This window comes from Amphibalanus amphitrite, unplaced genomic scaffold, assembly GCF_019059575.1.
Source record: "Amphibalanus amphitrite isolate SeventyFive unplaced genomic scaffold, NRLGWU_Aamphi_draft 001085F_arrow, whole genome shotgun sequence".
In the NCBI taxonomy this organism is placed as follows: Eukaryota; Metazoa; Arthropoda; class Thecostraca; order Balanomorpha; family Balanidae; genus Amphibalanus; species Amphibalanus amphitrite.
Genome location: NW_024882579.1, coordinates 150,016 through 176,081, shown reverse-complemented (window position 1 = coordinate 176,081; position 26,066 = coordinate 150,016). Strand labels below are relative to the sequence as shown.

General features: G+C 46.8%; 1 protein-coding gene and 5 non-coding genes across 6 annotated transcripts in view; 3 read left to right on the top strand and 3 right to left on the bottom strand.

Annotated features, from left to right (window-relative positions):
• LOC122369922 (ATPase family AAA domain-containing protein 2-like) overlaps positions 1-26,066 on the top strand; it is a 53,918-nt gene that overhangs the window by 13,529 nt on the left and 14,323 nt on the right. Inside the window, exons 11-13 of the mRNA XM_043345088.1 lie at positions 1,721-2,182; positions 11,501-11,688; positions 12,006-12,177. Of these exons, the coding sequence (XP_043201023.1) occupies positions 1,721-2,182; positions 11,501-11,688; positions 12,006-12,177 (822 nt within the window). The remainder of the gene's footprint in view (positions 1-1,720; positions 2,183-11,500; positions 11,689-12,005; positions 12,178-26,066) is intronic.
• Positions 1,237-1,308, top strand: Trnad-guc. The gene has a single exon. It is a non-coding gene; the product is annotated as a tRNA-Asp (tRNA).
• Trnad-guc lies at positions 3,901-3,972 on the bottom strand. The gene has a single exon. It is a non-coding gene; the product is annotated as a tRNA-Asp (tRNA).
• On the bottom strand, positions 7,279-7,350 carry Trnad-guc. Its single transcript has one exon. It is a non-coding gene; the product is annotated as a tRNA-Asp (tRNA).
• On the bottom strand, positions 8,935-9,006 carry Trnad-guc. Its single transcript has one exon. It is a non-coding gene; the product is annotated as a tRNA-Asp (tRNA).
• Trnae-cuc lies at positions 13,697-13,768 on the top strand. The gene has a single exon. It is a non-coding gene; the product is annotated as a tRNA-Glu (tRNA).

Sequence of the window (26,066 nt, the reverse complement as noted above, 5' to 3'; positions counted from 1 at the left end):
CAGGGCCTTGTCTTCTAGTAGGACTTGAAGGTAAAGGCTTGGTGTAAGACGACGCTTCAGGGCAGCCCTGGCAAGGGAACGTCGTCTTGCACCAGGGCTCTGTCTTCCAATAGGGCTTGGCCTCGGTCTTCCAATAGGCGACAGCGATGAGTAAAAGGTCTAGTGGGGCGATGGTGAAGAGGAGATGAGGCGTCTTTCTAACGGTCTTGCTCGGGTCCTTGGCCCTTGCCATTGCCCATAAGAAAACTTTCCTCGGTTGGGTCGAGAAGACGCCTTGAAGAGAGGTCATGGTGCTCTGGTATGTTATGGTCGGTTGTGGTCTGCTCCGTCTGGGAGTGGGGAGAGCACAAGGTATCTCACAGGAAAATTCGAGCGTCTTCCTGATCTTGTCAAGGGCAACAGGCGTTTCAACCCGACTGGATCACAAAGTGTGGACAGCGAGTGTTTGTGCATGTATGTGTCGAAGCTTCCTGGCCTGCCGGGCATGGCAGTGTTGGTTTCAGGGCGGCAAGTCAAGTGGGGCGAGACCGAAGAAGAAACATCCGTGAGATTCGGCAGCCGTCCCCAACCATCTTCCTTGGTGGCGTAGAGCTCTCCAGGCCGCTGTGTTGCATGACGAGGTAGTATTAATAAGAAGAGACGAGTTAAGTCCTGTCTTGACTTGTGACTTTGAGAAAGGTCGTGTGCCAGCTTCAGCCGGTTAATGTTGGCAATGTGTTTGAACTTTGAAGCGAAACGACTCAGATAGTATTATGTTTCACTGTATCTAGTTTTTAACGAGCTGACGAAGGAAGCAGTATAGCTTCCGAAAGCTTCTCGAATAAACGAAGAGAAGGAGGTACGGTTATCTCTATCAGCATTCGGTGAGCTTTTGTGTTACTTGATGCGTTCATGTAAGTTTTTTGCCTTCGCTCCGAACTGAGACTCCAGTCGTAGCCCTCACTCCTCGATAGTATAGTGGTGAGTATCCCCGATGTGAGTATCCATCGGATGTGGTGAGACACCCGATGGTAAAGAGCCTTTCATGTAACTGCTTGTAGCTTTAGGAGTGGTCTTGATTATTAGAGAAGAATCTTGCCTTGATTTATCGTGCCTCTGACGGTTCCTCAGCCAGGCAGTGTGGTGGGACGGTCAATATTACTATTTATTTATTTATTTATTTATTTATTTGTTTTTATGCGATATGGGAGTGGGTTTGCCTTCGCTCCGAATCGAGGATCTTATCCCGCCTCTCACTCCTCGATAGTATAGTGGTGAGTATCCCCGCCTGTCACGCGGGAGACCGGGGTTCGATTCCCCGTCGGGGAGCTTTTGGCTCTTGCTTCACCTACAGGCTTATCTGCACGATCGTGGTCTCCTTGTTCTATTGTGCGTATTAGATTACACCCTGTCGCGGATACCTCCGTTTTTCCACCTTCAGGTGCTTGGTTCATACTGCAGCCCAGGTGCCGGAAAGGTTTGCTACTTACTCGAACGTTCAAAGATGAAATTATTGCTCACAATGGTAAGTGGTTTCATCTTTCAATCCTTTTTCCAGCCTTTCCATTAGCATATATCCTCATTGCTCACTGTTTATAGGTTAGTGGTATTGCACTGGTGACTGTCGGCACTCGGCATACTAGTTTCGTCGGGTCGTTTTTAGCTGAACTCGTGTCGCTCATAAAACACTGAACGAAAAATTGTTGTGACTTCTAATTATCTTACCTTCTCCCATCTGCAGGCGTACCAGATGCGGCCTTCCATCATCTTCTTCGACGAGGTGGACGGCCTGGCGCCGGTGCGCTCGTCCAAGCAGGACTACATCCACGCGTCCATCGTGTCCACACTACTGGCGCTGATGGACGGCGTGGACTCGCGCGGCGAGGTGATTGTGATCGGCGCCACCAACCGGCCCGACAGCGTGGACCCGGCGCTGCGCCGACCCGGCCGCTTCGACCGCGAGTTCCACTTCCCGCTGCCGCCGCTCGAGTCGCGAGAGCAGATCCTGCGCATCCAGCTGGGCTCCTGGCGGCCGCCGGTGCCCGAGCCGACCGTGTGCTGGCTGGCGCGCCAGACGGCCGGCTACTGTGGCGCCGACCTCAAACACCTGGTCACAGAGGCGGTGCTGCACGCGCTGCGCGAGCGCTACCCGCAGATCTACGGCAGCAAACAGCGCCTGCTTATCGACGTCGACCAGATTCAGGTGAGGCGGCCAATGCCGAACGGAGGGTTTGGCTCACTGGGGGATATAATGAGGCGTTGACATATGATGGAACACGGTGGACGGAGGTGGATTTTTCACACATGCTTTCTTCCTTTGTGACCCACAACACCTAATTTGGGGAGGACAAGCTGCCCCAACGGTTCCTGACTTCATGAAAAGTTGTGGGACCGTGGGGGCGGTGGGGGCAAGCTTCCCCCACTGCCCCCTCCCCCGGTTCCCGCGCCCATGTATGAATCTATGAAATTATGCTGGTAGATTTCCGATTTCGATTCCTCCAGCTGGGAAGGGGGGGGGGGGGGGCTCAAATACATTACGAGCCCCCCCCCACCCCACCTCCCAGCCGAAAAGTTGGAGGGGCTCAGCCCCCGCTAGCCCCCCCCCCCCCCCCGGTTCCCGCGCCACCGAGTACCGGTACGGTACGCGAGCCGAGTGATAAGATTTCCGATGGCGACATTTCCTCCCTGCGGCATCGAGGCGCCCAAGTCCCAGAATGGGGGGTCTTTTAACCCGGCAGGCGGTGGGCCTCCCGGCCACCTTCCGCGCGGTGGGGGGGGGGGGCATTTTTTTTGCCCCCCCCCCGTATCTCCAAAACTACTGGAGGGATCCGGAAAATTCAAACGGCGTTCGATAGCCCTGCCAAATTTGTTGAGGGAAGCCAAATTTTATTGAACTCGGGGTCACCGATGACGTCACAGGTCAGGTCAAAGATAAAATATTTCACCGTTCACGGGTCTTCTAGGGAAAGCGCTATAACGCCGAACAAAACGCATTTTGTCGAAAATCAGCGATAGGGCGTCAGTTGTCTAGCACCTATGTTGCTATTAGAGGTCACTGGTCATACCAGGTCAGGTCACAGGTCAGGTCACCAAGGGTCACCATATGAACCCAACTTTACTAAGGTTGTGCGATGCATGTTTTATGGCCAATTTTTCATTTCCAACTCAATGGTGTTGGTTATAAGACCATCAGGTACGGTTTAGGTCACTTTCTGGTGGAGGTCAGGTCAAGGTCAGGTAGAAAAAGGTCAAATTTCAAAGTTGTTAGATTTGCATAACATGGGTAATGATTCGATGCAGCTCGTCACGGGGAGTCTAATGGTGGTCTTTGTTTTGCGCTACGAGGTCTAGAATTGCTAAAAATTGAGTTTGAAAATTTGACGTCATCAATTTGGAACAGTTTTTTCGCTATAACTTGGCCAAAAAAGAGGTATCGATCTCAAATTTGGTATGTAGATAGAAGGCGGTAGGGACTATCACATATGTTCCGTTTTTTCGAAATTCAAAAACTTTTTGGATTTTTCGGGTATTCTATTCAAAAAATATATTTTTTGATTTTTGGGGGTCAAAATCCAAAACGTTCAAAAATCTGAGATAGCTGTTTTGTAGCCCTGTCAATCTACACCGTTTATGTCAGAAACATTTTTCTGTATCTCTAAAGCTGTAGGCCTGACAGCTCTTCCCGCGAAACCGTTTTTTGGGTCGAAAATGGCAGAAATGACGTCACTCTGACGTCATTAGCGGCCAATCTATCACAACCTTTGGAAAATTTTTGGTCACAATGTGCAATAGCTATTCACGGGAGGGTACTGAAAGTTTGGTCACGATCGGCGCAGCGGTTCTGGAGATATATCGAAAAAAAAACTAAAGGGGGAGGGGCAAAAAATGCCCCCCCCCCCACCGCCGCCTGAAGGTTAAAAGCTCCCCGACGGGGAATCGAACCCCGGTCTCCCGCGTGACAGGCGGGGATACTCACCACTATACTATCGAGGAGTGAATGTGATAATCACTAGCACGAGGGTAGCTTTGCCGCGTCTTTCACGTTGATAAAATCGTACACGTCATTTACCCATTGCATAAGCCAGCATGCAATGTTCGTACAGAAGTACAGTTTCCAGTGAGCTGCCTTGTTTGGTCGTGCGTCAACCGGTTCTGATATGTTGTTGGACAATACCCCAAGAACGCTTTTTTGGGAATATCTACGCCAGGGGAAAGGCCTTCAAATGGCCGCCATTGACAGTTTAAGAGCCCCCTCCCCCCGCCGACTTTTACCGATAACTCGAGAACTCGAGAAATCACATGATCGACCTGAAGGTTTCTCTTAGGTCCTCCCATATCAGTTTTACATTGTCTGTAGAAGTTTTGTTTAGAATCGTCGTGTTTTTTTTTTAAAGTAATGATCGATTTTTGTCACGATATAAAGTGGTCTTACTGATTAAATCTCTCCACGGCGTATTTTTTAATGGATTTCAGATTTCCCTAAATTAAAACTGCGCTTTTAAAAAGTTTTCGGCAAGATAATTAAGTTTCATTTTTTTTTCAAAAATGGACGTGTATAATCCATAGTAATATCTAATAATACAGCTGGGACATTCCACGACAAATCGACAAATCAAAAATTAAATTTGCACCCACATGCTTTTTTTCGTTTAAAACTCGTCTAAGGGGTTGTGATGGGCGGGGAAGCCAACTGTGGCAAGGATTTTTTTCTTCGAACAACGGTTTCCGAGATATAGCCTCGGGCAATTACTGTAGGTCACGCTGCAACCTTATGTTTGGCGGCTTATAACTCAGAAACTATTGGTTTTCTTTGATTAAACTGTATATGGTTCAACTCGCAATCACCCAACGAACATTTTTGCTATCTCGGATTTTCAATTTTTGAAAATTTTGATCACGTGACCTTTTGACCTATTTTTCGAAGAGTAACCTTGATATTTTCCCCACTGAAAGTTGCTATTTTGTCTGATGGCGATTAAAACCTTACCAATTGTCATTCATATGCGATAATAAAAAGCGGTTATCGGCCTGCGTTGACCTCAGGTCAGGTCATTTTTATGATCATTTTTATGATCCAATATTACGAGCGGGAGCGACAGCGAGATCTCGAGAACAAAGCAAGATAGCGACAAGCGGTAAACGGTACAGGGTACACACGGATAAGGTCTACAACTTTTACTGCGGTCATTTTCAGGTCATGTCAAAGATTATTTCACAGGGGTAAAAAGAAAGTCAAAATAGCGGCACTACATATACAGGAAGTTTTTCTCGAATAACATTCAAAGTATTCCAGCTAGGAACAAACTAATAGCACCATCGTGATCCCCTCGTCGATCCGCATCGAAGCAAATGTATGTTGACCTCGAAAGGTCAAGGTCAAAAGTTGACCTAAGGTCACGTGACAAGGTCATCATGTATATCATTCGATGCGCCTTGACGAGCTGAACACAATGAGCCCCATCTGCGCAGCTGTATCTCAAACCTGTAAGGAGTTATTAGCAAAAACCCTTTGGTGACCTTTAATGACCTCACAAGACCTTACAGTTGCCCAAGAGCAAAAAAAGTCAAGGTAGTCAAAGTTCATCTTATATGAAGTCACTCATGGTATATTAGGCAATTCCGACGCGTTTTAGTTTAAAAATAAGGGAGCTGATTTTTCCCCAATTGACTTATAATGGGGTGGTCAAGAATTTGACCTGACCTTAGGCCATCAATATCGAAATTCAAAGCGAATTTGCGCTAGGCCAAAGCAAACACAATGGTGCCTGTTCCACGTCTCTTTCTTTATTAGATCAAAAGGTACAACCAAAAAAGGACAATTATTGTCGTGTGTTCAACGGGAGACCTCGGATGGCCTTTCAGCAGGTCACTGATGCAAAGCTGCACCAGTGCCATCAATAATAGCCTAACTCAACATAATTCATAAGTATTTGAACCGGTCAGATGCGTTTCGGTGGTAGCCGATATTTCTGCCATTGACTTATAAAATGCAGGTCACAAAAATGACCTGACCTGAGGTCAACGCAGGCCGATAACCACTTTTTTTATTATCGCATATGAATTACAATTGGTAAGGCTTTAATCGTCATCAGACAAAATTGCATCTTTCTGTGGGAAAATATCAAGGTCACTCTTAAAAAAAATAGGTCAAGAGGTCACGTGATCAAAATTTTCAAAAATTGAAAATCCGAGATAGCTAAACTGTTTGATGGGTGATCGCGAGTTGAACCATATAAAGCTTTTACCATTGAAAACCAATAGTTTCTGAGATATAAGCCGCCAAACGTAGGGTTGCAGCGTGACCTCCAGGAATTGCCCAAGGCTATATCTCGGAAACTGTTGTTCGAAGAAAAAATCCTTGCCACAGTTGGCTTCCCCGCCCATCACATCCTATTAGACCAATTATGTGCAAAAAAAAAAAATATATGAGGGTGCAGGGCACTTGTCGATTTGTCGTGGAACGCCCCAGCTATTAGAGGTAAACCACTATGCCAAATTCCAGGAGATATCTTAAAATGTGACTCCCCAAATAAATGAAAAGCTTACTTACCTCAAAATTTTGCTAAATGATGACGCAATTGCTCGCCTTTTAAATGCCATTTTCAAAGCTATAACCGTTTTATACAAAAACAAAAGACACTGGTTGCCTCATGAGCTCAATCTGCATATGGTAGGCTCCTTTGTTTTTGAAATTGCACAACTTGAAAATTTGACGATTTGACCTGACTTCCTAATATTTGCCTTTAACGGCTAAAATTAGTTTTACGCGACTCACACAAAATCTATGTCTAAAACTGGTCAGAAAGCATGTGCCTCAAGCCACTTCTATAACTTAAAGTCAGTGACCTTATTTTAACCTAACCTTGATGCTTGACCTTGAGAAAAAACTTTGTGTCAATTCAGCACTTCTGGAATAGCTTCAGCAGCCTTTTGTTAGTAGTATTTGAGCAAAAACTGGTGTCGGTACCTTCAACGCTACGTTTGCTAAAAAGCTCAACTTGAATATACTGAATGTCGACCTTTGACCTGACCTTGACCAGACACGTGACCTCAAATTTCACATTTCCGTGCAGTTTTCAGTTTCCCTTATGATGTCATAGGTCAGTGACAGGTCCGGAAATGCGATTGGTGTCAAAATCTGGCTTGAATCAACTTGAGTCATTTTCCAGCTCTCCATCGCCCTAGCTATCGCGAATAAAATCTGTCGAGGGCTGGCACTGGCTCTTCCCCTTCGCTCTAAGCCGGGTAGTGTTAATGACTGCTGGAGATCATTCTCGTGGCCCCTCGCCCAAGAAAAAGCTCCCCGACGGGGAATCGAACCCCGGTCTCCCGCGTGACAGGCGGGGATACTCACCACTATACTATCGAGGAGTGATGGATGTGGCTAGGAACGTTATGCCTGATAATCCAACATTTCTGCCTCTGATAAAATCTACATACGTCACATACACGTCACATGCCTATTGTTTTAGTCTGCACGCAATGTATCGTGGCACTATCCATCGGCCGCTGTCTTCATTCACCCGACAAACGGGTTTTGGTCGTTTCCAAAAAGGCTTAAAATTCGCGAGGGAAAAGCTTTCAATTGTCTGGTTATTGTAGGTACCGTGCAAGGAAATTCATGGATTCATGGATTTCATAGATTCAGTAAGAATTATGCAAGTGTCTGGTTACATGAATCATGATAGCTCTTGCCTTCCGTCGTCAGTCTACCATGACCCCAAGTAGGTACCGTGGATTTGCCCAATGTTCCACTTGTGAACATCCAAATTTCGCTGTACTTCAACTCAAATGATACTGTGATCCGACGCCTCGCCCGTTTTCACGACTTCAGCGTAGCAGGAAGCAAACGAGCTTTCATATGCCTCCTGGACTATCTGCACTTAACAACGCGCCCTGGGAACAAGTGCCTAGAGAGCATGATCATGTCCGAGACGTCATTGTCGCCAAAGTGCCCCAGTACGACTTCAATGGTGGCAGCCGGTCCTCCATCTCGAAGCTGTTCTGGGGTCAGTACGAGTCCGTGCTGCGCTGCGTCAGCTGCGGAAACCAGTCGGCGAAGTTCAAGGCATTTTGACACCTCTCCGTGCCGATGCCAGTCAGATCCAGCCGATGCTTGCTCCACGAGTGCATCCAGCTTCACGTGGCGGACGACACGATCAGTGGTTGGAGTTGCCCAGTGCCAAAACAACGATGGGGCTACCAAGCGGCTGGACATTTGATGTCTTCAACCAGTGCCTACTAATCGTTTACGTATAGCGCTTCCGACGGCGCGTGAATGAAGAATCAATGTCCAGTTTCCTCTACAATATCTGGATACGTCACCGCACGTGGTCAACTAGGCTGCGCACCACCGGCATCTCAAGCATCATTGGTGCGGTGTGGTGAACCGCTTCGGCTCCACGAACAGGGACACTACATACCTACACGGCCTTCCGCCACGCACCCAACGCTAGCAGAAGGCACAAGTACGACCACCACGAGGTGCAAGAACTCTGAACAAGGGGGGGGGGCGTGCAAAGCTCGGTCGGCTACACGCTGTTTTACTAGGAGACGAGCGATTGTTGACTCTGCCACTTCTGCCCGTGACCGAGCGAACATGAAGGTTGTTTTCTATGTCTGGGGGCAACGCGACTTAGGTACTTAACTGCAATGGCTGTGTTTTGTGCTTTATGCTTTTTCAGCGCTATAAAAAAGAATAACCAAAGATGGCCGAGACTGAATGACGGCTGTAACTACACCTCCACCATCTGATCAAAGTGACAGCATTGGTGGCTGTTGTTGCAGTTTCAGTTGCAAAACGACCACCATGTGGTGTGCTCTTGTCATTGCAGCCAGGTTCGTTGCATGCTTGCTGCAAATGTTGCCTGAATAAAAAAGCACCAATTGCCGGCTTTTATACAAAGACACAAATTCGGGGTGCAGTGCATGGGAGGGAGAGGGGGGTCACAAAACCTCCCCGACGGGGAATCGAACCCCGGTCTCCCGCGTGACAGGCGGGGATACTCACCACTATACTATCGAGGAGTGAAATGTTGTGGTTCACAGTAAGCTCTACACATATCCTCGTTTTGGAACGTTGTATACGGCCTACGATACCATCTTCCCGTTTTCATTGTTTCGGGCTGACCTAACACTGTCACGCGACTCCTTGGTTTTTGACGTCGCCATTTTGATCATATCTACTGCATGTAGAACACTGTTACTCGACTTCGTCTCTGATACCGTCGCTGGATGGATACCTACTGGACAATTGGTACGGATAGGTAGGTATTAGGTAGGTGCATGTTTAGTACAGCTAACTTCAGAATGATGCTCCCATTCTCCCAATCTATCAGTTTTCTGGAACGCCAGACTGTGCCGCTTATCACAAAATTAATCGTGCCTATAGTGAGAGTGGGGTCACAGCATTACACTGCGTCACTCAGTCTGTGTTATGCGGCACAGCCAGGGGCGTAGGCAGGGGGGGGGGGCCACTGGGCCATGGCCCCCCCCCCCTTGGGCGCCGAAGGCGCCCTTTGCGATTGGAGGGCGCCGAAGGCGCCCTCCAATCGCGAATGCAATTGTGATAGAATCGAATCGAAAAACAATCGCGACTGGATACGTAAGCCTATAGGATCGCTGCCTTCCTGCCCACTGGTGCCCTCATTTGATCGGTGTACTCCTACCTATTGGTGCTCTCCTGTAAATAGGCGCCCTCTCACCCGAGTCCCGAAGGCGCCCTCCTGTAGGTCGCCACCCTGCTACACATTGCTACCCTTCTGCTGGTCGGCGCCCTCATAATTATTGGCGCCCTCCTATCTATTGCGCCCTCATGTGAAATTTTGATGGCCGCCCTCCTCCCTTTTGGCACCCTCTTGTTGAGTGCCGCCCTTCTAGCCATTGGCGCCCTCCTACCTATTGGTTTCCTAGTCCCTCCTGTTGAATGCTAATAGGGGCATTCTACCTATTGGCGCCCTCGTGTTGATCGCCGCCCTCCTATCCACTGGCACCTTCCTGTTAAATCGGCGCCCTCCTCACAGACGCCCTCCTGTTCAATGTCATCCTCTTGGGCAAAGGCGCCCTCCTCACCATTGCCACCCTTCTGTTAATCGTCACCCTTCCACTCATTGGCGACTTCCTGTTGATGACCGCCCTCCTACCCATTGGCGACCTCTTGTTGATCGCCACCTTCCTATCTATTGGTGCTCTCCTGTTCCTTGCCGCCCTCTCACCCATGGTGGCACCCTCCTGTTGATTGTTGATCGGAGCCTTCTTACCTATTGGCGCTCCCCTTTTGATCGCCGCCCTTCTACCCATTGGCGTCCAAGTTTCGGTGATTGAAGGTGCTCAACACTGTATGCATCTGTGAGAAGGTCATGAGGGCTGGTCGAGGTAATTTGGATGAGAAGCCCGAGAAGGCTAATCGATCTCAGACTCATGAGGAACAGCCCTGTTATGGTTTCTCTTTCTGTTGTTGCCGCCTTCTCGTTGTGCGCTTGTGTTTACGCACCTCGCGCTCCGGTATCAATCCGATATGGTGATCTGGTGTGTATGTATGCCACCGCCAATAAACTTTTCTACATCGTCACCCATCGGCGAAGCTTTCTATACAGCTTGTGTGGCACCGGCCCCACCAAACCTTAGGTATTTTTTACACCTTCAAATTTGGTAAAAGAGCGGGAAGAGCTTTGAACAGTGAGCACGCAAAAGATGTGCCTAAAAAGCGGAGGAAAGGGTTGTTTTCAAAAATTTCGCGCGCCTTCGGCGCAGCATTTCACAAACTCTTCTTTACTAGGAACTTAGTACCTATGCCAATAACTTGCAACCTTTTTGTCACGTGTGATATGAACCTGCGCCAGGAGGTTTCTTCAGACATGCGGTTAAAAAAGATCCGAAAAAGGTGCCACTACGTTACGAGCTTCCGTTTTTTTTTCCTGGGGGAGAGAGGGAAGTGGGTGAGCGGGAGGGGCACACCTTTTGGTACATTGCTCTTACACGTGCTCTAAAAATGCAAACCATAGTCGCTAAAAGCAAGGTCATCAGGTCATGTCAAGTGATCTAACTTAAAAAAGTTTTAAGCATTGTCACTTAAGCTGAGCGGGTGACTTGACCTTTTTTGGCCTGGAGTAAAAACAAAATAGACACGATGCCAAATCAATGCAGCATACCTATATACCAATAACCAAGTCACGCAAAAAAAAAACTGGTGGCGTGGTAAAAAACGCCTCCACCCCCCCCCCCCCCCCGCTGAGCGGATTTTTATCTCGCGACCGTATGGCGCCCTCCTGGGGTGAGGTGGCGCCCTCCAAACCCTTGGCCCCCCCCCCCCCCCCTTCGCGATTTTCTAAATACGCCGCTGGGCACAGCCTACCGTTCCAGGCAACTGACCGCCTATGAGAAGTGGAACATCAATTTGTAATCACCTGTACAGAATAACCAAATAGTGCCGGTCGCTCTACAACCAGCGACCGGGACTAGCACACTACCCCGCCTCAGAGCGTCCGTGCTGACCTGACACGCCACCCGCCTCCGTCCTCAGGTGCAGCCGTCTCACTTCCGTGCGGCGATGGCGCGGATGACGCCGGCCGGTCAGAGGGACCGGACCGAGGAGCGCCGCCTGCTGCCTGCCGCCGTCCGTCCCCTGCTGGCCGCTCCGCTGGCCGCGGCACGCGCCGCACTCCGCACCGCCTTCCCCTGGGGCTACAAACAGACTGCCGCCGAGCTCAGGTGCGTAATAACTCGCTAGGAGAGGAGTGGACCTCAACGTGTGCAAATGGATGGGCTAAATTTGTGTTGTATCATGATATGTATGTATTTGGTTTTCCTCATGTCATTCACCTGTGCGCAGTTAGTTAGATTATAGTCAGATAGCCTGAATGAATGGCGAAAATCATTCTTTCTGCTAAATGATTATGAAGTGAATATAATTCTTTCTGTTCTTGGGTTGCCGTCCATAGCAGCCGACTTGCACCCCTCACGGCCGAGTAGTTAGTTTCGATTGTTGTTGATGAGTGTGTGTGTGACCGTGTCCGCCGTCGGGACAGCCGTGCCGAGGCCTACATGCCGCGTCTGCTGCTGGCCGGCCGGCCGGGACAGTGCCACACTGAGTACCTGGCGCCGGCGCTGCTGCACGGCCTGGAGAACGTCCGAGTCTTCACCTTCAACGCCTTCTCACTGCACGCCAGCGGCGGCGACCCGCTCACCACGCTCTCACAGGTGAGGTGGGATGGGCTGGCTCTCACGGGTCAGAGGATCTGTGAGCTGTTTGTCCACGCTCTCGGGCAAAAGGGGGAGACTATACCTTCTGTCTCGCCACGCTACTTTGACTCTGAGATATTTTCACACTTCGTCGTTTTTTAACTTTGCAGTCTGATAGCTGGGCTTACTGCACACGTTTGGAATCATGCTTGTGCAATTATTAATTAATACGGTGATTTGCCACTGTCGTCTGTCCTATCACTGGTGCCCCAAATATAGGGGCACGTACGAATGAATTTTCCTTGACTTTCCAATAGGTGCTTACGATTTGGCAGTTTCTCGAAATTGCACTCTCCGATAGCATAGTCGGGCTGCTCTTGTTATGTTTGCTGTCCTCGAATTCCAATTAACGCTTTCTTCCATAATAGCCGGCTAATAGCCGGCTTCCATTATAGCCGGCTTTTTCTTTCATCTTTTGCGCAAAGACATTTTCGAACTCCGCTCCTGACTGTTCAAGATATGGAATAGTAAAAACCGGTGCTGCTTATCATTACCTTTTCGCTCACTTTCGTGGCTCCTTTCATGTATTTATACGGACTTTTGCTAACGAAAGTCAACGGAGTCGGAACCATTCTGCTCTACTAGAGTTGTGCCTGTCAAGTTAGACTGTCCCGCAATACGCAGGAAAGCCCAAGCTGGGCGCTGTGCTGCCAAACAAGCCCAACTCCGATATTCGGCGGGTTGGTGGCATTGGCGATCGTACTCCACTTGAAGTCGGGGTGTTTTTTACAGCACCACCTAATGCAGCATTACTTTGTTAGACATAAGTTTTGCGGCCAAGCACGAAGCTTGAGCGTGTTTCGCCCATACACGTGCATTTTGTAGACGTGCATTTGGAGTCCATTGGCGTCCTCAAGGAGTCCACTGCGCCAATGGCAGTGCATGGAAACAAACGGACGGATAACGAATCAATTATGGCGATCATCCCCGACCCATTCAGTTTCGTTGTGCAGAGAGTGATAGACGCAGTCCTCTTTAAAGCTCTTACGCGAGGGAATCCAATGAAATGAGGCCCTTATGCGGAGGGCAAGGCGTCTAATCGATATCTGCTTTTAAAGCTGACGATCCTCCCATGTTGAACAAGCATCTTTAGTGGGTGGTGTGTGACTCAGTCTAGTGTATACCCTGGAATCATTCCCATCGTTTGTTTTATAGTTTTAAGTGTGAACGATATCATTATCATTGATGATAGTCAAACCCTGGTTGGAAGCACAGACATCGACAAGTGCCTTGATATTTGTCCTAAATGGATGTTTAAATGCAAAACGTTTTCGCAAAACAGTTCGACATCCTGGATTCTGTGGATGTGCATTTCGTGTTCGCCATGTTATGTCATTTTTTATGAGCATCGGATGAAAAAAGTGCGAGGCGGTTGATGGAGGAGGCCTTTTTTGATGACATCCCGTAACCGCCGAACGTGAAGCGTTCATTGTGAGGCCCTGCCTTCTATCCTTGGCAAATGCATTTTTCGCCCACCTCCCGCATGGTCTAGTGGCTAGGATACACGGCTCTCACCCGTGAGGCCCGGGTTCGATTCCCGGTGCGGGAAAATGTTATTGTTCTCTGACGATAATCCTCGAAATAGCATATTGGTAGTTTGCTAATTTCGCAGGGTTACTTCAGCTTTGTTACCTTCCTTGGATGTTTCCTCGGAGGTTGCCTGGGTGGGATTACAGAAGACGGAAACGTGGTCAAGCATGAGGCTTGATTGGTAGCAAGGATTTAGTGGACACATGTAGTGATTTGTTAGCTTCCCGCTTCTGCAGTTGGCTCCCAGTCAGGTTAAATTAAGACTCCCTTCGCACTGAGGGAGCGTAGTTAGAATACTCTGCATGCGTCGGGGAGCAGCCACCGAAGCCGCTGTCATACTTGCCTTCCGGACCCGGACTTCTCCATTGTTGAATAGCAAATGTAACTAAATGTCAAGACCTTTGCTGACGACTCAGTTATATAGTTTATCGTAGACTTTGTAGCGAATCCAGAGCGACCCTGACAATCTCCGGAGCCGCTCTGCCTGGTGGCATTTCCACTTCAGTATCGACAGATGCTGTGTACGCCGCATTGGTTCAAGGAAATCCAGATTCACGCACGTCTTGTCTGAAAGGGGACTTGCTGCTGTCCCTGAGGAGAAAGCTTGGGTTCTGTTGTCTATGCGGATCTGAACTTTAACAGACGAGCACCCTCAGCAGCCAACAAGGCAAAGCAGACCAGAGATTCGTCTGGAGATCATTTGCAAACCTGACCCGATACTGTAAAGTATACAAGACCATGATGCCTTGAATGTGAATATGGAAACATTATGGGGCCCAATATCACTAGGGGGGTCGGAGGCTGCTGGAAAGAGTGCAGAGGGAGGCTACAAAGTTGGTCTCTAGAGATCCGAACGATGCAATGTTGACGACGACTTCAAGAGCTGAAGCTACCATCCCCGTCATACCGACGGCTCAGAGAGACATGGTCTTATGTACCAAATGCTGCGTGGCCTCGTTGAAGTGGACCAAGACTTGATTCATCTCTCGAACTGAAGGACGAACTAGAAGACACGAGTACAGTTGGGCAAATCAAGAGTAAGTTTTCTTCGGAATGCTTGACACGACGTGTTAATATTACGGATGCTAGTAGTCGGATTTTCGTCCCTGTCTGAGGCTTCACAGCGTTTCGGTCAGTTACTTCTTCGGCCGTCGTCAGGTGTTCTTTAGCTCTCAGAAGAGCCTTGATGTTGGCGTTGCACTGTACGCGCCACAATCGTCTTCCAGACAGTGGGTTGCCTCGCTAATGGATTGACTAGGACTATGACTGGGGGAACCTTAATTCTATATCCGCTAGCTTCAGGAGCTTCCGAAAGGTATGACGCATGTCGCACAACTTTAACAACATCCAAGTCCAGGCACGTATCCAGGATTTCGCTCAGGGAGGGGCGACAGCCGAGAAGGGCCCGGAGGTCAGCTCAAAGGGGTCCCACGGCGACTGCTTATCCTGGTATGAAAAAAATCGAGAATATCGAAAGAACGGTAATTTTACGATAAAATCCGGCATATTGTAAATGAAAATGCATTGTCTTGCGTTAGCCGACCTTGATAAAATGTTTTCAATTAATTTCAGTTGAAGATCGTTTTTGCAATTCACTTCCTTTAACCCTCGCCCCGTTGGGGGGGGGGGGCATTTTGGCCCCCCTGTGGTTTTTCCTGAATAGCAAGAAAACGGCGGCGCGCAGCGCCGCCAAATTATCAGTACCTTCCCGGGCATCAATTTGACACCTTCACACCAAATTTCAAGTCTTAGGTCACCCTAGGTCAGGAGTTATTGAGGTCAAACTGAGGTCATGTTCGAGCAAAAATGAGCAAAAAACATGCAATCTTGAAACGCTCACCAAATCTACAGTTATCAAGCAATTTCAAAGTTCTTTATATGGTTTAGTAGACAAAAGGCGGCGCTACAAAACTGCTATCTCGGATTTTCATAATTTTGGGTTTTTGACCCAAAAAAATACAAAAAATTAGTTTTTTAAGAAAAACTAAAAAAAAAAAATCAAAAATGTTCCGAATTTCGAAAAAACCGGAATATATGTGATAGTCCCTGCGCTCTTCTATATACATACCAAATTTCAGATCGATATCTCGTTTTTTGACCAAGCTATAGCGAAAAATATGTTCAAAAATGATGACGTCAAATTTTTGAACTCAATTTTAAGCGATTCTAGACCACGTACGACAAAACAAAGACCACCATTGAACTCCCCGTGACGAGCTGCATCGATTCGATACCCATTTTATGCAAAAATATCAACTTTGAAATTTAAACTAATTTGATCTGACCTTGACCTGACCTTGACCTGACCTTGACCTGACCTTGACCTGACCTTGACCTGACCTTGACCAAAACGTGACCTAAGCTGGCCCCAAAGGCTGCCTGACCCACATAATCGCATTTGTGATGTAAAATGGACCATAAAACATGTATCACACGACACTTTCATATTGTGACCCCCCAGTGACCTGACCTCTGTGACCTGACCTGGTATCAGTGACCTCAAATAGCAAAATATGTGTTTGAAGAACATTTTCCCATCGATGATTTTCAATGAAATGCATTTTACTCGATTTTACAACGCATTTCTTGAAATGGCTGTAAACAGTGAAAATTGGACCTTTGACCTGACCTGTGACGTCATCGGTTTGACCTAGGTCAATAAAATTGGGTCACAAGGTAGTTCCCTGATAGGGCTATCCGACACCGTTTGCCGCTTGTCGCTAGGTTGCGTGGTTCTCGAGATCTTAGGGGGGGGGGGGACAAAATGCCCCCCCCCCCAACGGGGCGCGTTGCTCGGCAGAGCCCAACGGGGCGCGGGTTAACCCTCGCCCTGGTAGGGCATTTTTTATAACACGGCCTGGCAGGGGGGGGGGGTCGATGCGACTCCCCCCCTCGCGATTGACTCCTATGGCACCTAGAAACACCAAATTTGGTAGGTAGGTGGGCCTCCTGGAGTTCTCGCCCCTGTGCAAATTTGGTTGCTCTAGGTCAATATTTAAGGGGGTTTTGGGGGGTATAAATGTAAAAATTTCGCTAAAATCAGATCAAAAATTTTTCGCTTATAACTTTTGATCTAATTAAGGTAGAGCAAAAAGAAAAGCACCAGTGAACTCAGCACGTCAAGGCGCGTCGAATGATGTACCTTTTAGCTTGCTTAAGTGTATTTAAAGTTTTTCTTAATTATTAAGTAAACTTTAATTTATTAATTAAGTTCAAGTTAACCAAATTGCATCATATCGCATATCATTCGATTCGGCTGATCACCAGGAACACAATGACACTATTTTTTAGCTCTAGCGTCATTATGTCCCAAGTTATTGACAAGTTATAAAAACGTCATTTGACCTCAGTTGACCTCATTTGACCTGACCCATGGATAAGTACGCCAAACAAAGAAGCACCAAGTGACCTGCTGTTACGTACTGTGGCTTCAAAGCACAAAAGTGATGGAACGAAGCGGATATCTCCAGTATTTTCCGAATTTAGTATTTTCCCATAGGCTTAACATTACGACCTAATGACCTCTAACTGACCTCAGGTCAGTGACATAAAAAACCCGAACTATATGTTATACAACTCGGTGAACTTAGCACATCCTGAAAGTTTGAAGGAAATCAGTCCAAAACTGTGAGTTGGACAGGTGTAAAAAGAAAATTGAAATTTGACCATGACCTTGTACCGGTTTTTCTAACCTGGTGACCTGACCCAAGGTCACCCGGACCTGAAATTTTCAGGTCATATGTAAAAACGTTGCTCCATAAGCTGTGCCAACTTTGGCGGCGATGCGCGTTGCCGTTTTTACGCTATCTTCGAAAAACCTTAGGGGGGGGGGGGGGTCGCATTGACCCCCCCCCCCCCTGCTAGGGCGAGGGTTAAAATTCTTTAACCCGCGCCGTACTGGGGGAGCCTTTTCACGCCCACCCCCCTCAGGTTTTTAGTGAATATGTCAAAATGTGCGCGCCGCCATTTTTTCTACACATGTTTATCTTTTTCCGCACATGCTGTGAAAATCTCAGACCTAGGTCGTTTAAGGTCAGGTCGTCAAGTGACCTTACCTCAGAAAAAGCTCGAAAGCTTGCTAAAGCTTCACCGACTGAACGATCACTTTGAAACTTTAATGGATTGATAAGAGTAGCAGTATGTAAAAATTGTTTATCTCGATTTTTTTTTAAATTTGTGACCTAAGGTCGGGTCAGTTTTGCGACCTCTCCATAATAAATCAATGGGAGAAAATTGAAATGCGCCTCTTTTGGACAACTGTCGTTCTAAACCGTCAAAAACATCGGTTCTTAGGTAAACATGACACAATGACTCGGAAATTTGCACCTGTGATCCCTCTGTGTGCCCCTGAGGTTATCTCAGGTCATGAAAGGTCACCAGCAGTTTTTTTTTTACTATAACTTCAAATAGAGACATGCCAAGAGCGATGAAAACACGTCAGATGTGCTCAGCTCGACGATACGGGTCGACTGATATGCAACATGACCCTTTTCGGTTCGGTCATGACCTTGACCTGAGGTCAAATTTTCAAAATGACCTTTTAAGGTCAACGTATAGCTCATTCGACGCGTCTCGACGAGAGGAACACGATGCTGGCAAAAGTAATGTGAAGAAGAAGAAGAGAAAGAAAAAGAAAGAGTTTTGAAGAAAAAGTTATTACCAAAAAAAGTTTGTGAAAACGGCTATTTTTAGAGTTTTTGCCCTCTGCAGGCTATAGGTACCGTTGACTTGAGGTCAAGTCTGAGAACACAACTCAAAAAGTATTTATAAGGGCTATCGAATGCGCTTTTCCGCGGCGCTGTAGCTCTATTGGTTTCCGAGTTAGTCCTCAGGTGTTTCGAAAATTGTTGAAATAGACAAAATTTGGCTCCCGGGCCAAACGTCCCGGTCCGGGGAGAGCTGGGGGATACCTCCCGGCTTCCCGGCTGGGGAGATCTGGGTTGCATTTTTCACCCATTCACCCATTGTGTTGCATTGTTCACGCTAGCATATTGCTCATTTTTGTCAGTTCAACTATAAAACCAGTATAACGCCTTTTGGGGCGACTCACGGAGCGAGCGAGAGGGTGAGCCTTGCACGTGCGAAATTGCGAGGGGGACCTCCAACTGAGTTGTGCATGGCACCCTACCAACCGGTCTCTAGCGATGTGCCAAATTTGAGCACAATCGGCCCAGCCGTTCTCGAGATCTGGAAGGGGCACCCTGCACGTGCGCACGTGCAGAATGGGTCCCAACTGACTTGTGCACGGCACCCTACTAACTGGTCCCTAACCGTGTACCAAATTTGAGCGCCATCTGCATCGGTCCAGCCGTTCTCGAGATCTGGAAACGACTCCTGCACGTGCACACGTGCAGCAGCACCCCAACTGTGGCACGTGGATATGCATTGCCTAGTGGGTGCCTACCTACATGCTAACTTTCAGCGCAAAGGGCCAAGTAGTTACCGAGATATTGCAACCATTATTAAACGGACACCTCTTCGTTTTGCACGTGGCACGTGCATAAGGAGTCACCCACATGCATCGGGAATAGTCCAATACTTGGTAGAAGGAATGAAGCTACCCTACAAAAATTAACGCGTGTAAATCGGTCAAGTGGTTGCTGAGATATAAGCCTCGCAAAAGCGTGACCACGGCCGGCCGCTCATACTCAGAAATTTTCGTTAATCTAAGGAAAGACTACGCTCGCTTCGCTCGCTCCGTAAAAAAAAAAAAACATTTGAATTGGAAATGATACGTTCTGTACAGAATGCTTATAGTACTACGAACTATGGAGCTCATTTTGTTTGGAGAACTGTATACAGGAGCAGCCCCACGAGGTCAGTCGAAAGGGGCCCATTATCGGCTGTTGCCTGTTCCTCGGACCCGATGACCTGGGCAAGGCCTTCTCAGCGGGCCCTTCCGTTTCTGGGGCCCGGCCAGGACAAGCTGCGCATAGCCCAGACAAGCCCAGAAGCGCATATCTGGGCCCGTTTTCTTGATACATTGTCGAGCCCAAGGGCCCATCACTTAAGCTCAAAAGCCTGGTCCAAGGCCTTCTGAGCGGGCCCTTCTGCTTTTGGAGACCTCCCGGGCCTCAGGTTGTCATTGGCTTGGCCCGGTTCGCTTTTGGGGCCCGGCCAGGGACCCGTATGGGCACCAGCAAGGCCTCATGGGGCCATTTTTTAACCCGAAAGCCTGGACATTGGACAAGATCTTCTCAGCGAGCCCTTCCACTTCTAGGGCCCGGACAGGCCAAGATGTCCCTGTGACTGGGCCCGGAAAAGGATTTTTTTCGGATCCGCTTTCCATAACTTCTCCAGGGCCAATAAAGTCAAAAGACGGACCTTCGGGCCGATAAGGGTTTGGGGCCCAAAATTGATAAGGTTTGGGGCCCGGCAGGGCCATAGGGGCCCTTCCTCAATCCTGAAGACTCGAGCATATCTTCCTGAACGGATCCTTCCGCCTTTGGGGCCCTGCCGGGCATCAAATTGCCCTGGCTTTGCCCAAAAGTGGGGCCAAAGGGCCCAGTTACGGACCTGTTTGTGGCCCGGCAGGGCCCCAGGGGCCCATCACTGGCCGGCGGGCCCGCTTTTGGGGCCCGGCAGGGCCCAGGGAGGGGCAACCGCCCCCGTCGCCCCCCCCCCCTTGGATACGTCCCTGTCCAAGTCCTTATAAGTGCCAGGAGGAATCTGAGGACGGCCAAAGAAACATCTAACCGAAGCGTTGTGAAGCATGCATCCCAATTCAAGACAGAGACGAAACTTCAACCGTTCTTTGCAAGTTCTCTGCAAGACTTGGTAGCAAGTTCTCTGCCAAGACACCAATTGTTCACAGTCGGAGCCGTCAACCGCTGCAGGAACAGCCTCCCCTCTGCCGTGGCGTCATTCGCCATGTGCCATGGACTCCTTTCAAATCCATATAGATCCCCGTTGTAGCGATCGTCTGTACCTTACAGTTTTTTTATCCATAGGCCCACAACACACCAGTTGAGCTCAAGGTTACCGTAGTGATTCGGTGGAACCTTTATCTTTGTACCTTTACCTTTATACCTTTAAGGAAAATTTTATATAAATGATTTTCCAAACATAAGCAAGGACTTCAATGCATATTTGTATGCAGATGACACGGCAGCCTTTATGGAATGTGAAGATATAACAATATTACAAGAAACTGTGGACACAATTGTGCCCAAAATATCAGAATGGTTTTCTGCTAACCAGCTTTCGATAAATACTGATAAAACTTCTTACCAGATATATTCAAACAAAAGAGATCGACAAGAAATAAAGTTGAAACTAGATGGAGTAGAGATACAAAATTCTAAAAGTGTAAAATACCTTGGTATGTTTATTGATGACGATCTTAAGTGGAATACTCATATTAACCCGCGCCCGGCTGGGGGTCCTGGATTTCCACGCCCTGCTGGGGGTGGGGGGGGGGTGTCTGAACACCCCCCCCTTCTAACTCGGCTCCTGGGCCACGTAGCGATACGCGGAAGGCGGCGTTCGAAAGAGCGTCAAAAATAATGAGGAAATCACTTCGGTCAATTTTTTGGTCAGGTCAAAGGTCAGGTCACCAGAGGTCATTGAAGGCAAAATTTCGCCGATTTCCAGGTTGAATGTCGACAATTTCCAAGATGCCAACGCATAACTCGGGAACCAATAGAGCTACAGCGCCGCGGAAAAGCGCATTCGATAGCCCTATTAACGCCCTTTCTGAGTAATTCTCTCAGATTTGACCTAACGTCAACGGTTTTGCCTGCAGGGGGCAAAAACTGCAAAAATAGCCGATTTTTTCGGAAACAGTTTTTCTGTAATAACTTTTGACCCAAGCCTTGCACGAGCTTACTTTTACCGGCATCGTGTTCCTCTCGTCAAGACGCATCGAATGAACTATAACGTGACCTTGAAAGGTCAACTTGAAAATTTGACCTCAGGTCAAGGTCATGACCTGACCTGAAAGGGTCATGTTGCATATCAGTCGACCCGTATCGTCGAGCTGAACACATCTAATGCGTTTTCATCGCTCTAGCATGCCTCTATCAAAAGTTATTTGCGAAAAACTGTTAGATACCATTCGTGACCTAAGATGACCTCAGGGCATAAACAGGGGTCACGGACACCATTTTCATGTTCAGTGTGTCTAAACCACTTGTAATTCAGTGTTTGGGAGTGTTTATAATGTTTTTCGTCCAAAAGAGGCGCATTTCAATTTTCTCCCATTGACTTATAATGGGGAGGTCGCAAAATTGACCTGACCTTAGGTCACCGATATCAAAATTCTGAGATATACATTTTGTACGTGCTATTGCTCTTAGCAATCGCTGAAAGTTTCAAAGCGATCGGTCACTCGGTGTAGCTATGACAGACATTGAAACTTTTTATGAGGTGAGGTCACTTCAAGTGACCTGGTGACCTGACCTTGAATGACCTTGGTCTGAAATTTTCACAACATGTGTAGAATTGATGTATGATAAGGTGTACCAAAAACGGCGGCGCTCCGCGCCGCCGTTTTTGAGATATTCGCGAAAAACCACAAGGGGGGTGTTCAAACACCCCCCCCCAGCAGGGCGCGGGTTAACAAGCTATACACCACATTGTGTAGAAACGTTGGTATTATTACCAAAGTGAGGTACTTTTTAAACACTGAACACTTATTATTACTCTACAATTCTCTATTTTTGTCATATGCCAATGATTGTTGCTATATATATAGCAATACCTATTCTTCAACCTTATCAAAAATTGAAAAAAAAATTCAAAAGAGAGTTGTCAGAATCATAGATGGGCAACCTATGATGGCGCATACGAATCCAATTAAAAGAAAAAACTAAAACTCCTTAAGATTAAGGATGTGGCTCATCAGCAAATGATACTTATCCTGCATAGAAAAATATGCAACAACCTACCAGATGGATTTGGCCAATTGTTTAGATTTCATCCTTCACTCAGAAACGTTCGTAATGTTAAACACTTTGAAGAGATATTCACTTTCAAAAATGTAAAACTCATACTTTGTCATGGACAGGTCCTAGAGTGTGGAACAATGTCATGACCTCGATCTTTCCTCACGTTCAGTCTGTGTCATTTGCCAAAACCACAATAAAAAGCTAGTAAAAAATCATTATATAAATCAATACTGACTATTGAGCTTAATGTACCTTATGCAAAGTAATCTAAGCAATGCATACCTACTTAATGCTGGTATGTCTGTGCATGGGACATGTGTATGTATGCATACGTAGTCATACGTATGTGTATGTATCTGTCTTAATGTATCTGTCTAGGTATATGTGTGCGTGCATATGTAGGTGTATTTTTGCTTACTCTAAGTGTTTTGTTTATGTGCTTTTCCGTGTTCTCGCCCATAAAACTGCATCAACTATATATTGTAATACTGTAAATCATTGTATGTCAGTACCTGATCACTTTTGAGTGATTAGGATAGACGTGCGCAAGGGTGTGCACGGGAATGTGTTAATGTTTTTTTTTTCAACATAGCTGGACATGTCACCCTATCTGCCTGGGCACTTGGAGCGCCCGACAACAAGCCTTGCTTAGTGGGGTGCTCCGAGTGTCTGGGCTACCTGACCCACATGCATGACTTGACCAGGATATGATGATGATTTTGCCATTAATGCAAGAACCCTTAACTAACCTTCCCCAGTGACCAAGCCTTTCTCTCCTATTGGTTTCTATGTATGAATGTTACGAATGTGAGCGAGTGAATGAGGAGGGGCTTTCAGTAGAAGGCAGTCACCACTGTTTGCAGTGTTGACTACTTTGCTTCTTATTCATTCATACTAACCCTGGACTCCCTCTTTTTCTGCCTTTTATGTTGCATTTCATTTCCTAGCTGGGAGTGCCGCGACTTGAAATTTTAAGTTATTCTGGTGTTAACGTAAGGTTCTGTGTGTCGCTGGGATAGAGGGAGGGGGCACTCCTGGTCACCTGATAATGGGTGGCGGCTTAGAAAAAAAAAAGGAATCAGGAATGTCCAGTATATGAGCGTAATCGGCACTGAGGTCTGAACTGTGAACATCGTGGAAGCCTGTGACCTGTGACAGCGTTGTTAAAGTCGCTGTAATCTCACAGGATCTGGAATGGTAACAGGCGATCTTGGGCTGCTAGACATTTGAGCCCGCCGACCAGAAACTGCGCGCTTTCGGTGAAGCGTACGATGACATTCCATATTATCCATATATAGAACTCGCTGGCAGGGTTTTCCTTGACTGTTTGAGGATGGCAGGATTTGAACAGGCTTCACTGGGGTTTAGGGTACTCCTCGATAGTATAGTGGTGAGTAACCCCGCCTGTCACGCGGGAGACCGGGGTTCGATTCCCCGTCGGGGGGGTTTTGTGATTCCTTGTGACCTGAAAATGATTCTAACCAAGGCTTATTCCATTCATTATGTGATAACTGGCCTCTGGTGCTTATTTCTTAGAACTTTGCTCAATGTTGCCACTGATTGCTTGGATCGGGTATGTACTTAGGCCCCCCGTTTTCCTGGAGGTGCCCGGCATATGACTTATGAGGGAGCCGGCCACAGAGGGTGCGGGCGCCAATTGGAGGCTAGATAAGCGCCAGCGGCCGGGTAAGCAAACACAGCCCGCCCGGCCTGGCGAGGACACTGCGCCGGGCGCCCCAGAGCCTTCCGACCTTCAAAAAAAAATAATGAAATAATTGAATGAGGACTTTACTCCACAAGAAATCGTTCGGGTCGGAGCTTTCGAATTGTATTACAAAGCTTCGTCAGCGTATCGTAATCGGGTTCGGGGGTATCGGTCGCAAAATTGAGGGCGATTCGTCTTTGGCAGACAAGGACATGTCACAGATAGTAAAATAGATAAATAGCACGTGACATTCTATGATAAAACATTTAACATATATGAAAAAGAAGAAAATATCTCATAAGCGATATACATTCTAATTATATCTAAATCTGTTAAATAACAAAGGTTATATAGAGTGATAAATAGTAATAAAGACCTACCTAGGATATATAGCAAGTGATATAAACATGTATGCAACATCAATAGGTAATAGGCTAACAAAGGTACCAGGTATATAAGATACACTATAAACGACCAAGAAAATCATTCAATAGGTAAAGAGTAAAAATGATAGCAATGATCAAAAACATTCCATCAATAGGCTAGAACATTCACAACTAATAACATTAATAAATTGGAATGATGGAATGAACAAACATTGGAATGAACAAACAACAAATAAACATTGATGGAATGTTTTTGATCATTGCTATCATTTTTACTCTTTACCTATTGAATGATTTTCTTGGTCGTTTATAGTGTATCTTATATACCTGGTACCTTTGTTAGCCTATTACCTATTGATGTTGCATACATGTTTATATCACTTGCTATATATCCTAGGTAGGTCTTTATTACTATTTATCACTCTATATAACCTTTGTTATTTAACAGATTTAGATATAATTAGAATGTATATCGCTTATGAGATATTTTCTTCTTTTTCATATATGTTAAATGTTTTATCATAGAATGTCACGTGCTATTTATCTATTTTACTATCTGTGACATGTCCTTGTCTGCCAAAGACGAATCGCCCTCAATTTTGCGACCGATACCCCCGAACCCGATTACGATACGCTGACGAAGCTTTGTAATACAATTCGAAAGCTCCGACCCGAACGATTTCTTGTGGAGTAAAGTCCTCATTCAATTATTACATTAGCAAACTCCACATCATGTCCTTTAGTGAAAAAATAATGAATTGTCATGAAAGTTGATATCGCTCGGTTCAGAAAGAGGTAAAACGAATATCTACCAAATTTCCCAAAACATATTCACCGGTTTTCAAGATATTAGACTTTTACTTTTGTTTACTTTTTGGATCTCTCCTGTTTCTAGCAACTTTATTTGAAAGCAATAATTTGGCAGCCTTGAAGTGCGGCAGACGTTGCGCGCAAAGCAGCGTATACCATCACGTGTTAACGAATAACGATGGTTTTAGTCTAAGATTTAAAAATCATTAGATCTCCGCTGACGTCACAAATTATAAGGGGGCTTTTCAATGCTTTAGCCCCTTAGAATAAAAAAACTGCAAGTTTGAAATTCCATATCTCCGAATTAAAGCATTTTTCGATGTGAGTGCCCAAACCGGTATTTGCAGGCCATAGCCACCAATTTGGCTATCTCAACTAAAAACTAATGTTAAGGTGGGATGGTCACTTTAATCTGTGACGTTTCTTGTTTTGGGCTTTGGCTGAGGCAGTTGCCGTAATAGGTGACTTTACCAGTCACTGCGACGGCAGCGTTTCAGTCCGTTTAGGCTGTACCGCAATGCACAAAAT